Genomic DNA, 13,268 nt, shown 5'->3' with positions numbered 1-13,268 from the left:
GCCAGGGAGTAGAGATGGAAGAATGATAACAGGTTAACTGTTTTAATGCCAAGTTGGGTCATGAGTCAGCTCAGGAACTAGAGACATGGGCCAAATGTGCCTATAAGTATAAATTTGAGCCAATTGCCAACTTTTAAAAATGAGAACATTTCTCATAAAAGTTTGGATTTCTGGCTTTACTTATGACAACAGGAAGCTCTGGCACCAGTAGGCTGCTTTCCCCATGGCGATTCCGGGGTAGAGTCAAGGTATCCGTGTCTACCCAAGACACAGCAGTGCCCTCCATGTTCCTATTGTCACTATCACTCTCTGCTGGTCACCCAGGTGCACAGCAATCATCTAGATTACTCGTTGGCCTCTGTGGGCATTTGAACGTGCCACCCATGGAATTGATGTTTGTGCTTCTGAGTCTAAAATTAAAGTGAGGTGGTCCCAATAATAATTGGGACAGGAAGGCTCTGGGCTTTCATTTCTCAGAGTTCTTGCACCTCGGGCTCATGATTTTGAGCAAATCACAGCTACCTCTGCAAGGCTGTTTTTTCATCTCTGAAATGGATGCAGAAACTCCTGCCCTCCCTGACGTATGGACTGTGATAATGATCAGACTATAGCACCTGGTGCTCTATAATCTATAAAGCTCTGTGGTCCACATTTGTGTTTTGGTTGGTCTCACATCCATCCATCCCCCCTTGACCTGGTACAAGCACCCTAGTTTCCCTGGGGAATAGCCTTTCCCCTCTCAGTCTACGTGGTTGGGTGGTGTTGACTTCATCTTCAGCCTGGATGGGCATGGGGTCAGGCCCACCAATCAGAGTGTTGCATTCTCCCCAGAGATAGCTTTGTGTTCCGGGATGGGTGTATGAGCTAATTGGGGCTAATAGACTTAGAACCAGGACTTTGGTTCAAACTGTTGGAAAAAGGAAACTCTCTTTTCTACTGAACTTTGCTGTCATGTTGCTAACTTGGGGGTGATGGGTCTGTGAATGGAGCTGACAAGGAGGAGAAAAAAACAGAAAGATGGTAGGAAGCAAGGTCTGGGTCACATAACCGGAGGCTTTGGGTCCAGATATACATCAACACATACAGTCTTTTTGCTTCAGATTGAATGGGGCTAACTCACTGGAGACACAGGGGGTTTTTACACTAGCAGGCAGACTTGTGAGCATTTGTTTGATTTAGATTAGTTTCCCTGGGCACTCCCTGATCTTGAGTCCTGGAGTGCTCCTGCAGCAGCAGCCAGCTCTTCTCTCTGCCTGGATTTGACCACCCACACTGCTTTTTTGAAGTTCTTGAGAGAGTCCTGTTTTTGTTTTTGTTTTTTTGCGGTATGCGGGCCTCTCACTGTTGTGGCCTCTCCCGTTGCGGAGCACAGGCTCCAGACGCGCAGGCTCAGTGGCCACGGCTCACGGGCCCAGCCGCTCCGCGGCATGTGGGATCTTCCCGGACCAGGGCACGAACCCGCGTCCCCTGCATCGGCAGGCGGACTCTCAACCACTGCGCCACCAGCGAAGCCCTTGTTGTGAGATTCTTGATGAAGGGCACTGGAAACGTTCACGGATGAGATAGCCATGTCTGGTGGGGGCAATGAAGCCATTGGAGGCTGGGATGATTCTGTTCACCACAGCATGGACAAACTGGATGGCCAGCAGTGTGCCTGTCAGGGGAAGTGGAGGGGAGGGTACAACTGATAAAAATGTGGCCACAGAGATCCAATCTCACACATTGAGAGCTGGCTGCATGGGGTCAAATCTCTGCTATGCCCCTTACTAGCTTAGGCATGAAAGCCAACCTCTCAGAGTCCCTCTTGCTTCATCTGCAATATGGGAACAATAACTGAGCCTAACTGCTGAGGGGAATTCTGAAGATTTGAAGATGTCATGCACATCAGGTGCTAACTATCATTTTCAGCCAGAGCGAATTCAGTAAATATTATTATTATTGGAAGAGGAATGGGAAGACATGTTGTGAACCTGCACAGGATGGGCTTTTAAGGCCACAATCCTCAGACCTCACCTTCTGAGCCATCATCTTTTGGCCAGGCATCTTTGTTACTCTGTATTAGACTACAATGTATTGGATTATAATGTATTCAATTACAATGTATTAGATTATAATGTATTCAATTATAATGATTCAATCACAATGTTTTCAGTTATACTGTATTCGATTACAATGTATTCAACTCTACCTGATATTCACTCAGCCACTTACTTGCTTTGTGACCTTGGGAAAGTTCCTTAATCACTCTGAACTTCAGCTTCTTCATTTGTCAGATGGGGATAGCAATAGCTCCTAAACCCCTGCCAGTGTATAAGGGCTCCTTTCTCTATAGGAGAATGTGACAGAGGTGACATGGGGACCAGGCAGACCAGCTTGAAACCACAGCCCACCCCATCTCTCAGAGCCTCAAATTTTGTAAAGTGGTGGTGCCTATTGAGAGAATTAAATGGCATGGTGACAGTACCCAGGACACAAGAAATGTTAACTCCTGTTACTATGTCCTTAGTGTAATATTGAACAGAGTGAGAGATGTGAGGTTTTCAAAGTGGCTGATCTTAAGATGCCCCCAAACATTTACAGGGCCTAAGGAAAGAGAATGAATGAAGGTCAACATACTATAAGATACAACATGTGAACATTGCAAATCTATCTAATAAACTATTAAATGAAACATGTTCTATCCTTCTACACTGATGGATGTACCTTCAGAACCACCTGGAAGGTCAGGTTTGGGTTGAGGATTCTTGGGCTTCTCAGTTACATGCCAGAATGTAATGGTGTGGGAGAGCCCAGCTGTCTGTGGTTTGCCCGCTTCTCTTCCCACATCCAGCTCCGTCTTATATCCCTAGGGGCCTCAGACACATACATGTGAACCCCCCAACCTCGCTCACACATCCAGACTCCATGCACACCACGCCAAGACCACCCTCCAAGCCTGGGGGTGTGTACACAAGAGGCACAGCCCACTTTCAGAAGGATAGAGCTGGGGAAGAGGCCTGCACAGGCCCTAAAGAGGGCTCCTGGGCAGGTGGGGAGGGTGTTCTGGAGTTCTAGGTATCCAGAGCATGGGTCTAGAGGGGGAAGTAAGCTCTCATTGGGTCTGTCCCCTGAGCCTGCAGAAACTTCTCTAAGCAGAGGGACCCAGCTAGGGGAGGCTGGAGTGGGGCCCTCTAATGGCCAGGATCCAGAACAGAGTCCTTCATTTCCAGATCTAAGCTCAGTCCTACCTGCAAAGCAAAATGACTCACCATCCAGCACACTCCAGACGATTATGGAGCTATCTTTCAAGCCTGCGTAGACGTACTTGTCATCCTTGGAGAAGCAAGCACATTGGACTCCTCTACAGCAAGAATTCTGCTGAAAAAGGTAATGTGATCTTCATTTCAGACTGAAAGACACCCAGGAGTCCAACCCCAAGGCACTTGTATGGGAAGCCAGACTTATAAGCACCTTTTGAGAGATGGATCAAGTTAAAACCTGGAGAGATGGGTAGCATCGATATTCCCAGGACCAAAACACATCTTCAAAGAGATTGGATTGAGAGGATTAGTGACATTTTGCACTGGAGAATGGGAATTATAGGATTTAATTTCTTAAATGACCTTGGTTATACAAGTATTAGCTCCAATTGTATTTAATTAAAAGCTATATGCTAAATGCAATTTGGGATCCTAGAAGAGAAAAAGAGAATTCACTGAAAAACATATGATCCCAATAAAGTTGATAGCTAATTATACTGTTCCCATGTTACTTTCTTAGTTTTGACAAACGTACTCTAGTTGCATAAGATGTTAATATCTGGGGAAGCTGGGTGAGGGGTAGGTAAATGGGAACATTTGCACTATCTTCACAACTTAATCTGTAAATCTAAAATCATTCCAGGGACTTCCCTGGCGGTCCAGTGGTTGGGTCTTCACCTTCCAATGAGGGGGGTGTGGGTTCGATCCCTGGTTGGGGAGCTAAGATCCCACATGCCTTGCAGCCAAGAAACCAAGACATGTAACAGAAGCAATGTTGTAACAAATTCGATAAAGACTTTAAAAAATGGTCCCCATAAAAAAAAATCTCAGAAAAAAATCATTCCAAATTAAGTTTCATTTTTTTAAAAAAACCAAAAAGCTAGGTGTATTTAACTGCTGTGGTGACATTTCCCATCTCAACGAGGCAAAAGATTACTTACATCTCAGCCTTATAGTGGCTTCATAAAAATAAATGTCAAGTGGGATGAAGGCTTTTTAAGACAAAACTACACATATTCTGTTCTCTTAGTTACAAGATCGTCTCCCTTAGCTTATTAACAATTTTTATATCTTGCAACCTAAGGTAAAATCTTTGTTCTCCATCTGAGAAACTGGAATAATAGCAACAACCTTACAAGACTGTTGTGAGGATTAAATTATAGAATGATATTTTAATATGTATATTTTGCATAATGTACATAATATGAGTTTGTAAATATATAATACAGCTCTTAATCATATTGATACAAAAATTATAACTCCTTACGAGATGGACAGTGCAAACTGTCTTAGACACTTTGTATGAAAAGAAGTCACCAGTTTCCCTTTTCAGAGCCTTCACAGTTGCTGTTCCTTCTGCCTAGAATGCTGTTCCACCAGACTTATCTGACCTTCTTAAATAGCAGCCCTTGACCATCTCTACCTCTTTATCTTGCCCTATTTTTCTTCAAAGCTCTTGTTGCACCCCAACCATCATGTATTTGCTGCTTTTTTTTTATTTCACAGACATTTAATGGTCAAGAGCTCTCTTAGGGACAGGGGCCACCTAAGTGAACAAAACACACAAAAATCCTGCCTTCCCAGAGCTCACAGTGTCTCCCCTACTAGAATGTGGCTCCAAGAGGTGGGACACTGTCTGCCCTGGTCACAGCTGCTTCTCGGCACTAGAAAGAGCCCGGCATAGGTTGTACAATCAAAACCTTTGGGTGAAAGAAAGGCCAGTCAGGATTAGGGTGAGAAGAGGGAGGCAGGGCTGTGCCAGGGCAGGATTTGATCCTGTCTTTATTTTAAATATTGATTTTTTGTTCTTTGTGGATTTTTGCATTTATTTTGATTTTTTTAAACACTGCACTAAAATATCTCTCTGGATGGCCAAGGTTTTTGGCACCCCCTTAAACTGTATTCCAGAGGCGAGAACCTCTCACTTGACTCACCATAGCCCCGACCCTGGTTGGTGGCACCTAGCATGCACTTAATAAATGATGCCTGTCGTCAGTTTTCTAATGCCAGGACCTAGCGTGTACGTGGTGGGGATGGGCTACTCACCGTGTAACTCATCTCAAATTTCCACTTGCACGCCTGAAGGTCCCAGAGACACAGCAGGGCCTCCTCGGACCCACTGACTGCCAGCTGCTCTTTGTGGCTGACCTCCACACAGGTGACTCGGCTCCCGTGGGCCTCCAGAGGGAACACCTTGGAATTCGCACATTCATAAAGGAAGAGGTCTCCGTTGGTCATGCCACAGATTATGCGGTAGTCTGCCAGAACAGCCACGCTTGCTATGGTGTCAGGCAGCTGGGTATAGAAGGTGTAGGTTGGCCTGTCGATGACTGGACAGGGGTCCCCAGGGCTGATGTCCAGCACCAGGACGATGTTGTCATAGGCGATGGCCAGGTGCCCCTCGTCCTTACTAAGGGCCATGCAGTTGATGGCTTTCCGGGCTTCTGGAGGAGGGATGCACATCACATCCTGTCTGGAATTCAGTGGGAACACCAGGATGATCCCCGAAACGAGGCCAGTGAAAAGGAGATTGCCCTGCTCAGCGGCCTCCAGACCACCTGACCTCATTAGAGGTGTCCAGGGCACCTTGCTCCTTGCATGCCATGGGAAGAAGACTGCATCAAGAACAGATCACAGGGATGCTGGTTCTGAATTTTAAGGACTTTAAAAAATGCTTTCATTACCCATCCTCTTCAAATTGGCTACTGCCAGTTTTCCTGCTTCCACTCTTGCTCGCCAATCATCCAACCTTTAAAAAATGAAAATCGCAGTATCTCACTGCCTTGCCTAACACCCTCCGAAGACTTCTCACTCCCCTCAGAACAGAACAAATGTACATGCCTTTCCCTGGTCTTCATGGCCTCACGTGACCTCTCATCCCATATGTTTCCCTTTACCAACTTCTGTAAGGGGCCGGAGAGTAATATTTTTGCCTTGTAGGCTGTATACTCTCTGCTGTAACCACTTAACCTTGCTGGTGTAGCCCCCAAAGCAGCCAAAAACACTATGTAAACAAATGGGTGTGTCTAGATTTGGCCCTTGGTCTGTAGTTTGCTGACTCCTGTCTCATTGCCCTCCACCCTGCTCTATTTCTTTGCATCTTGCTCTGCCCCATAACTAGCAGGCAAGCACCTCAAAATTTGTAACCTCATTTGTCTTGTTCACTGCTAACTCCCAGAGCTCAGCCACGAGGCTAACGCTAAACAAATGTCTGTCAAATCCAGACATGAACCTGAGAGCACATTTCTTTTCTATTATTTTATCATTAATGAGGAATTTCTACACCTCCACCCACCCAGTGGGGATTGAGCAGATACTATTGGTGACATTCCCAGACCCCCTTTACCGGTCAGTTCACCCAGATCCAAGGCCTCCTAGAGCCATTGATTGAAGGAAGCACCTCATTTGGAAATGCCTGGGGGCTGTGCCCACCACCCAGGATTGCACCAGGCCAAGGACAGCCTGATATGGGAGTGAAAAGGCTGGGCCCCTTGCTTCAAGATGGGACAACTGTGAAGTACAGTTCACACTCCAGGGCTCCTCATGGGGTCAGGCTGAGCCCACCTCCATGCTCAGTCCTGCCCCTGCCCAGCTTCCTTTCTCCCTCCTGGGAGCTCCCTTCTATACACTACTTGTGCAAATATCCCCATCAGGAGCCCTACCTCCAGGGAAGCCTCAACTAAAACAGGAATTGACCACCAGATAATTGATTACCATATGCTGGACATTTATAAAATCAGGTCCTATTTTCTATTAGCCACTTTTAACCTAACTGGAGTGGGGTGTTGTGGACTGAATGTTTGTGTCCCACCCCAAAATTCATGTTGAAGTCCTAACCCCGGATATGATGGTATTAGGAGGTGGGGCCTTTGGAAGGTGATTAGGTCATGAGGGTGGAGCCCCTGCTAATGGGATTGGTGCTCTTATCAGAGGAGACATGAGAGCTTGCTTCTTTCTCTGCTCTCTGCCATGTGAGGATGCGATGAGAATGTGTCCGTCTGCGAACCAGGAAGTGGGCTCTCAACAGACACCAATCTACCAGTGCCTTGATCTCAGACTTTCCAGCCTCTAGAACCATGAGAAATAAGTGTCTGCTGTTTAATCTGCCCCCCTCCCCATTGATGGTGTTTTGTTATAAGAGCCCAAACAGACCTAGACAGGGGCTTCAATTTTTACCCACACAAATGACTGTGCCTATATCTTACAAACCTTCTGCCAAGTCCCAAATGGTGACTTTGTTTTTGTCCCCAATTTTAGGGAAATAAACATAGCTTCCATTGTGTGACACTGCAGTGAGGCCAGTGCAGTCTAGAAATGGGGTAGAGGCCCTTGGCTTCTGAGCATAGGTGAGATCCCAGACGTTAAAAGATGAGGACTGATGGGAAGCAGATGCCACCAAGGGCCCACCCCGAGCCAGCAGGCTCACGGGGGCCCCGACGTCTTCCAAGACATCTAGCAGACTCCCCTGCTCTGATAGACTCCACACCTGAGGATGGAAGCAGAGGGGCAGAGCTGACTTCCTATGCTGCTGTAGCTTGGAAACAGGCTTAAGTTCATCTGTCCACCTAATGTAAACTTTTAGGCTGTAGTTTGAGGGCCTTCACATCTCCTCACCCCCTCAAACTTCCTTACATCTCACTAATCAGCTACCATAGCAGTTCTCAAAGTTTGTTCCAGGGAACCCCTGGAAGGTACCCCCCGGGTGGTTCTGCAAAAGGGCGTTTTCAGGGAGTTCTGCAAAAGCAAAATTATTTTCACAATAATTTAATAAGTGACTTGCCTTCTTCCACCCTCTTCCTCTCATAAGCAAAAAGTGGAGTCTTCTAGAAGCTATGGGACATGTTTATCACAACAGATAGGAGAATGCAGAATCAAATATGACACTTCTTCTAGTAAGCCAGACAAGAAAGAGGCATGCCAAAATGTTGAAACGATGACACCCTTCTCACGATTTTTTTGTTTTTTTCAGAAAATATAGGTTTTTTCATGAGTATTTATTATGTTGACATGTTATGTTAATGAATTAATGCAGAAGTATTCTTAGATTTTGTCATTTAAAAATTGTAATATGGGACTTCCCTGGTGGCGAAGTGGTTAAGAATCTGCCTGACAATGCAGGGGACACAGGTTTGATCCTTGGTCCAGGAAGATTCCCACATACCGGGAGCAACTAAGCCCATGTGCCACAACTACTGAGCCTGTGTGATGCAACTACTGAAGCCCGCATGCCGAGAGCCCATGCTCTGCAACAAGAGAAGCCACCACAATGAGAAGCCCACGCACTGCAATGAAGAGTAGCCCCCACTCGCTGCAACTAGAGAAAGCCTGCGCACAGCAACGAAGAACCAATGCAGCCAAAAATAAATAAATAAATAAATTTATAAAAATAAAAAAAAAATAAAAATTGTAATATGGCAATTATCAATAGATACTAAATGAAAGACAGGATTTGGAAAATGGCATTTGTGGGAAAACTAGTTAAATAGAATCAAAGCCTGTAGATGAGTTAATAATACTGTCCCAATGTGAATTTCTTGGTTTTGGTAATGGGATCAATGTGATATGAGATGTTAACATTGGGGGCAGCTGGATGAAGAGTAGATATCTATATCTATATATCTATATCTATATATCTATATATATATACTCTCTGTGCTCTCTTTGCAACTCTTCTGTAAATCCTAAAACCATTCCAAAATAGATAATTTGTTAAAAAATATATGAATCATATTGATATAACCCACATAAATGAAAGCTCCTTGAGGATTCTCAATAATTTAAAAAAATCTAAAGAGGTCCTAAGACCAGAATGTTGGAAAATTATCACATGCTTTTCTCCCTAGCTTGGAGAACTTTGAGCTTAACAGGAATTTTCCTCCCCTCTACATATCCCTGCTCCACTCTGAAGGCCAAAATCTTCCCAGTATTTCAAGTTTAATGGGAATGCTATAACCTTCATTGAATATTTTGGTAATTCCCCTCAGGTCTGTGTCTGGGTCCCAGGAGACGCCCCCATATCTGGCCCAATGACCTGCTCTGTTTTGCCCGCACTAGTTTTTACAGGTTTCTGTATTTTGAAGCCAAAAGATCCCTAAAGAAGCATACTTTCTATTCCAGAGGTGGAGGTGAGGATGATGGGACATGCATCTCCCCCTTACCTGAATGAGTTCATCCCGGGACCCAGTGACAATCAGATTGTTTTCAGGACCAAAAATGGCCGTCTTCACCATGTCTTCATGTTCAAGGTCGGTGACCATGAATTGATGAAACCCCTGCAAGTCTGACAAGAATATCCGCATGGATCTGCCAAAACCTAAAACGGCAAAGACAGGGATTACACGTTTCACTCCTTGAGGAGCTTGAGAGTAATTCAATTCAATCAACAAAGATTTTTTTGGAGCACCTACTATGTGCAGGTGGAAAGAATACAGTGGTGAAAAAGATAGGCAAGGCCCCCATCCTCACAGAGCCTACAGTTGGGGGGATGGGGGCACAACAGTGATCAATAATCTCACAGAAAACAGTGAAGTTATTTGTTTTAATTTACTTTATTTATTTATTTTTGGCTCCGTCGGGTCTTCATTGCTGCATGAGGGCCTTCTACAGTTGCAGTGAGCGAGGGCTACTCTTCATTGCAGTGTGCGGGCTTCTCACTGTGGTGGTTTCTCTTGCTGTGGAACATGGGCTCTAGGCATGTGGGCTTCCGTAGTTGCGGCACACGGGCTCAAGTAGTTGTGGCACACGGGCTTATTTGCTCCATGTCATGTCGGATCTTCCTGGACCAGGGGTCGAACCCGTGTCCCCTGCATTGGCAGGCGGATTCTTAATCACTGCGCCACCAGGGAAGCCCAGTAAAGTTATTTATTATCACAAGACTATGAGTTTCCAGATGGCAGGTTCTGCCAGTTTGGGTGGCTTCTGGTCTCCCAGAACCCACCACAAAGCTGGACACAGAGTAATATGTTTTGAAGATGGAAGGAAGGGTGGGAGGGCAGGAGGAAGGAAGGAAAATAAAATGATTACAGTTTGTGAAAAAGGCAATGGAGTCAGGTATTGGATGCCATGAGAAAAAAGGACATAGAAACACACAGAGTGGAGAAGGCAACGTGAAGACAGAGGCAGAGACTGGAGGATGTGGCCACAAGCCAAGGAATCCTGGAAGAAGCTGGAAGAGGCAGGAAAGAAAAAAAAAGGTACTTCTGGCACACGACCTGCCACCACCATCTTGAATCCAGGTGTCAGTGCTGCTGTTTCACACTACGAACTCTAGTCTTAAGTGTTGGGTGCAAGGACTCTGCACGCGGCACCCTCTGAGCAAGCGAAACTAGACCAAGTACAAAGAAAAGAAAAAGTGGCAGCACAACAGAGTGGTTCAGAAATGCTGATGGATGCTGGAGCCACATGGCTGCCTTGATATCACAGCTGGACATTACTTACAGGACGTGTGATGTTGGGCAGCTACTTGACTCATCTAATCTTCAAGCAGCCCTATGTCGTTCCTATCCTGCCAACTGAAAGCAGCCAATGAGGATGAAGCTGGGTATTATCGAGTGCCTCTTCATGCTGGGCTTATACTTGGTGCATTATCCAGTTTAACCTTCTTGGCAACTCTGTAAGAATTCCAACGTTTTTGCATAAGCAATCTTATTATCCACCAGTAGTGTGCAAAATTGTCAAAGTGAAGCAGAGAGAAACCTTCAAGATGGCGGAGGAGTAAGACATGGAGATCACCTTCCTCCCCACAAATACATCAGAAATACATCTACAAGTGGAACAACTCCTACAGAACAGCTACTGAATGCTGGCAGAAGACCTCAGACTTCCCAAAAGCCATGTGACTGACAGGATCTTGCTGCTCCGGCTGGGTGTCAGGCCTGTGCCACTGAGATGGGAGAGCCGAGTTCAGGACATTGGTCCACCAGAGACCTCCCATCTCCATGTAATATCAAATGGCAAAAGCTCTCTCAGAGATCTCCATCTCAATGCTAAGACCCAGCTCCACTCAACAACCAGCAAGCTACAGTGCTGGACACCTAATGCCAAACAACTAGCAAGACAGGAACACAACCACACACATTAGCAGAGAGGCTGCCTAAAATCATAATAAGGTCACAGACACCCAAAAAACACCACCGGACACGGTCCCACCCACCAGAAAGACAAGATCCAGCCTCATCCACCGGAACACAGGCACCAGTCCCCTCCACCAGGTAGCCTACACAACCCACTGAACCAACCTTAACCACTGGGGGCAGACACCAAAAACAACAGGAACTACAAACCTGTAGCCTGCGAAAAGGAGACCCAAACACAGTAAGTAAAGCAAAATGAGAAGTCAGAGAAACACACAGCAGATGAAGGAGCAAGGTAAAAACCCACCAGACCAAACACATGAAGAGGAAACGGCAGTCTACCTGAAAAAGAATTCAGAGTAATGACAGTAAAGATAATCCCAAATCTTGGAAATAGAATGCAGGAACACAACCACACACATTAGCAGAGAGGCTGCCTAAAATCATAATAAGGTCACAGACACCCAAAAAACACCACCGGACACGGTCCCACCCACCAGAAAGACAAGATCCAGCCTCATCCACCGGAACACAGGCACCAGTCCCCTCCACCAGGTAGCCTACACAACCCACTGAACCAACCTTAACCACTGGGGGCAGACACCAAAAACAACAGGAACTACAAACCTGTAGCCTGCGAAAAGGAGACCCAAACACAGTAAGTAAAGCAAAATGAGAAGTCAGAGAAACACACAGCAGATGAAGGAGCAAGGTAAAAACCCACCAGACCAAACACATGAAGAGGAAACGGCAGTCTACCTGAAAAAGAATTCAGAGTAATGACAGTAAAGATAATCCCAAATCTTGGAAATAGAATGGAGAAAATACAAGAAACGTTTAACAAGGACCTAGAAGAACTAAAGAGCAAACAAACAATGATGAACAACATAATAAATGAAATTTAAAATTCTCTAGAAGAATTAAAGTGATGAAAGCGAAAAACCTACAACCAATATTACTCTACCCAGTAAGGATCTCATTCAGATTTGAAGGAGAGATTAAAACCTTTACAGACAAGCAAAAGGTAAGAGAATTCAGCACCACCAAACCATCTTTATAACAAATGCTAAAGGAACTTCTCTAGGGAGGAAACACAAGAGAAGGGAAAGACCTCTAATAACAAACCCAAAACAATTAAGAAAATCCCTAATATGGGAAAGGAAATAGTCAATCAAGTCCAGGAAGCGCAGAGAGTCCCACACAGGATAAATCCAAGGAGAAACACGCCAAGACACAGATTAATCAAACTATCAAAAATTGAATACAATGAAAAAATATTAAAAGCAGCAAGGGAAAAACAACAAATAACATCCAAGGGAATCACCATAAGGTTAGTAGCTGATCTTTCAGCAGAAACTCTTCAAGCCAGAAGGGAGTGGCAGGACATAATTAAAGTGATGAAAGCGAAAAACCTACAACCAATATTACTCTACCCAGTAAGGATCTCATTCAGATTTGAAGGAGAGATTAAAACCTTTACAGACAAGCAAAAGGTAAGAGAATTCAGCACCACCAAACCATCTTTATAACAAATGCTAAAGGAACTTCTCTAGGGAGGAAACACAAGAGAAGGGAAAGACCTCTAATAACAAACCCAAAACAATTAAGAAAATGGTAATAGGAACATACATATCGATAATTACCTTAAATGTAAATGGAGTAAATGCTCCCACCAAAAGACATAGACTGGATGAATGAATACAACAACAAGACCCGTATATATGCTGTCTACAAGAGACCCTCCTCAGACCTAGGGACACATATAGACTGAAAGTGAGAGGATGGAAAAGATATCCCATGCAAATGGAAATCAAAAGAAAGCTGGAGTAGCAATTCTCATATCAGACAAAATAGACTTTAAAATAAAGACTATTACAAGAGACAAAGAAGAACACTACATAATGATCAAGGGATCAATCCAAGAAGATATAACAATTGTAAATATTTATGCACCCAA

General features: G+C 44.8%; 1 protein-coding gene across 1 annotated transcript in view; it reads right to left on the bottom strand.

The window, feature by feature from the left end:
* Window positions 1-1,138: 1,138 nt before the first annotated feature.
* NWD1 (NACHT and WD repeat domain containing 1) overlaps window positions 1,139-13,268 on the bottom strand; it is a 70,349-nt gene continuing 58,219 nt past the window's right edge. The window contains 7 exon segments of the mRNA XM_028495133.1: window positions 1,139-1,296; window positions 1,511-1,654; window positions 3,249-3,354; window positions 5,286-5,792; window positions 5,794-5,854; window positions 7,445-7,725; window positions 9,398-9,552. Coding sequence (XP_028350934.1) covers window positions 1,139-1,296; window positions 1,511-1,654; window positions 3,249-3,354; window positions 5,286-5,792; window positions 5,794-5,854; window positions 7,445-7,725; window positions 9,398-9,552 — 1,412 coding nt within the window.

The sequence above is a fragment of the Physeter macrocephalus genome, chromosome 2 (assembly GCF_002837175.3).
Source record: "Physeter macrocephalus isolate SW-GA chromosome 2, ASM283717v5, whole genome shotgun sequence".
NCBI classification, from domain to species: domain Eukaryota; kingdom Metazoa; phylum Chordata; class Mammalia; order Artiodactyla; family Physeteridae; genus Physeter; species Physeter macrocephalus.
Note: the sequence above shows the minus strand (reverse complement) of the source record. Positions and strands in the feature narration are given on the sequence as shown.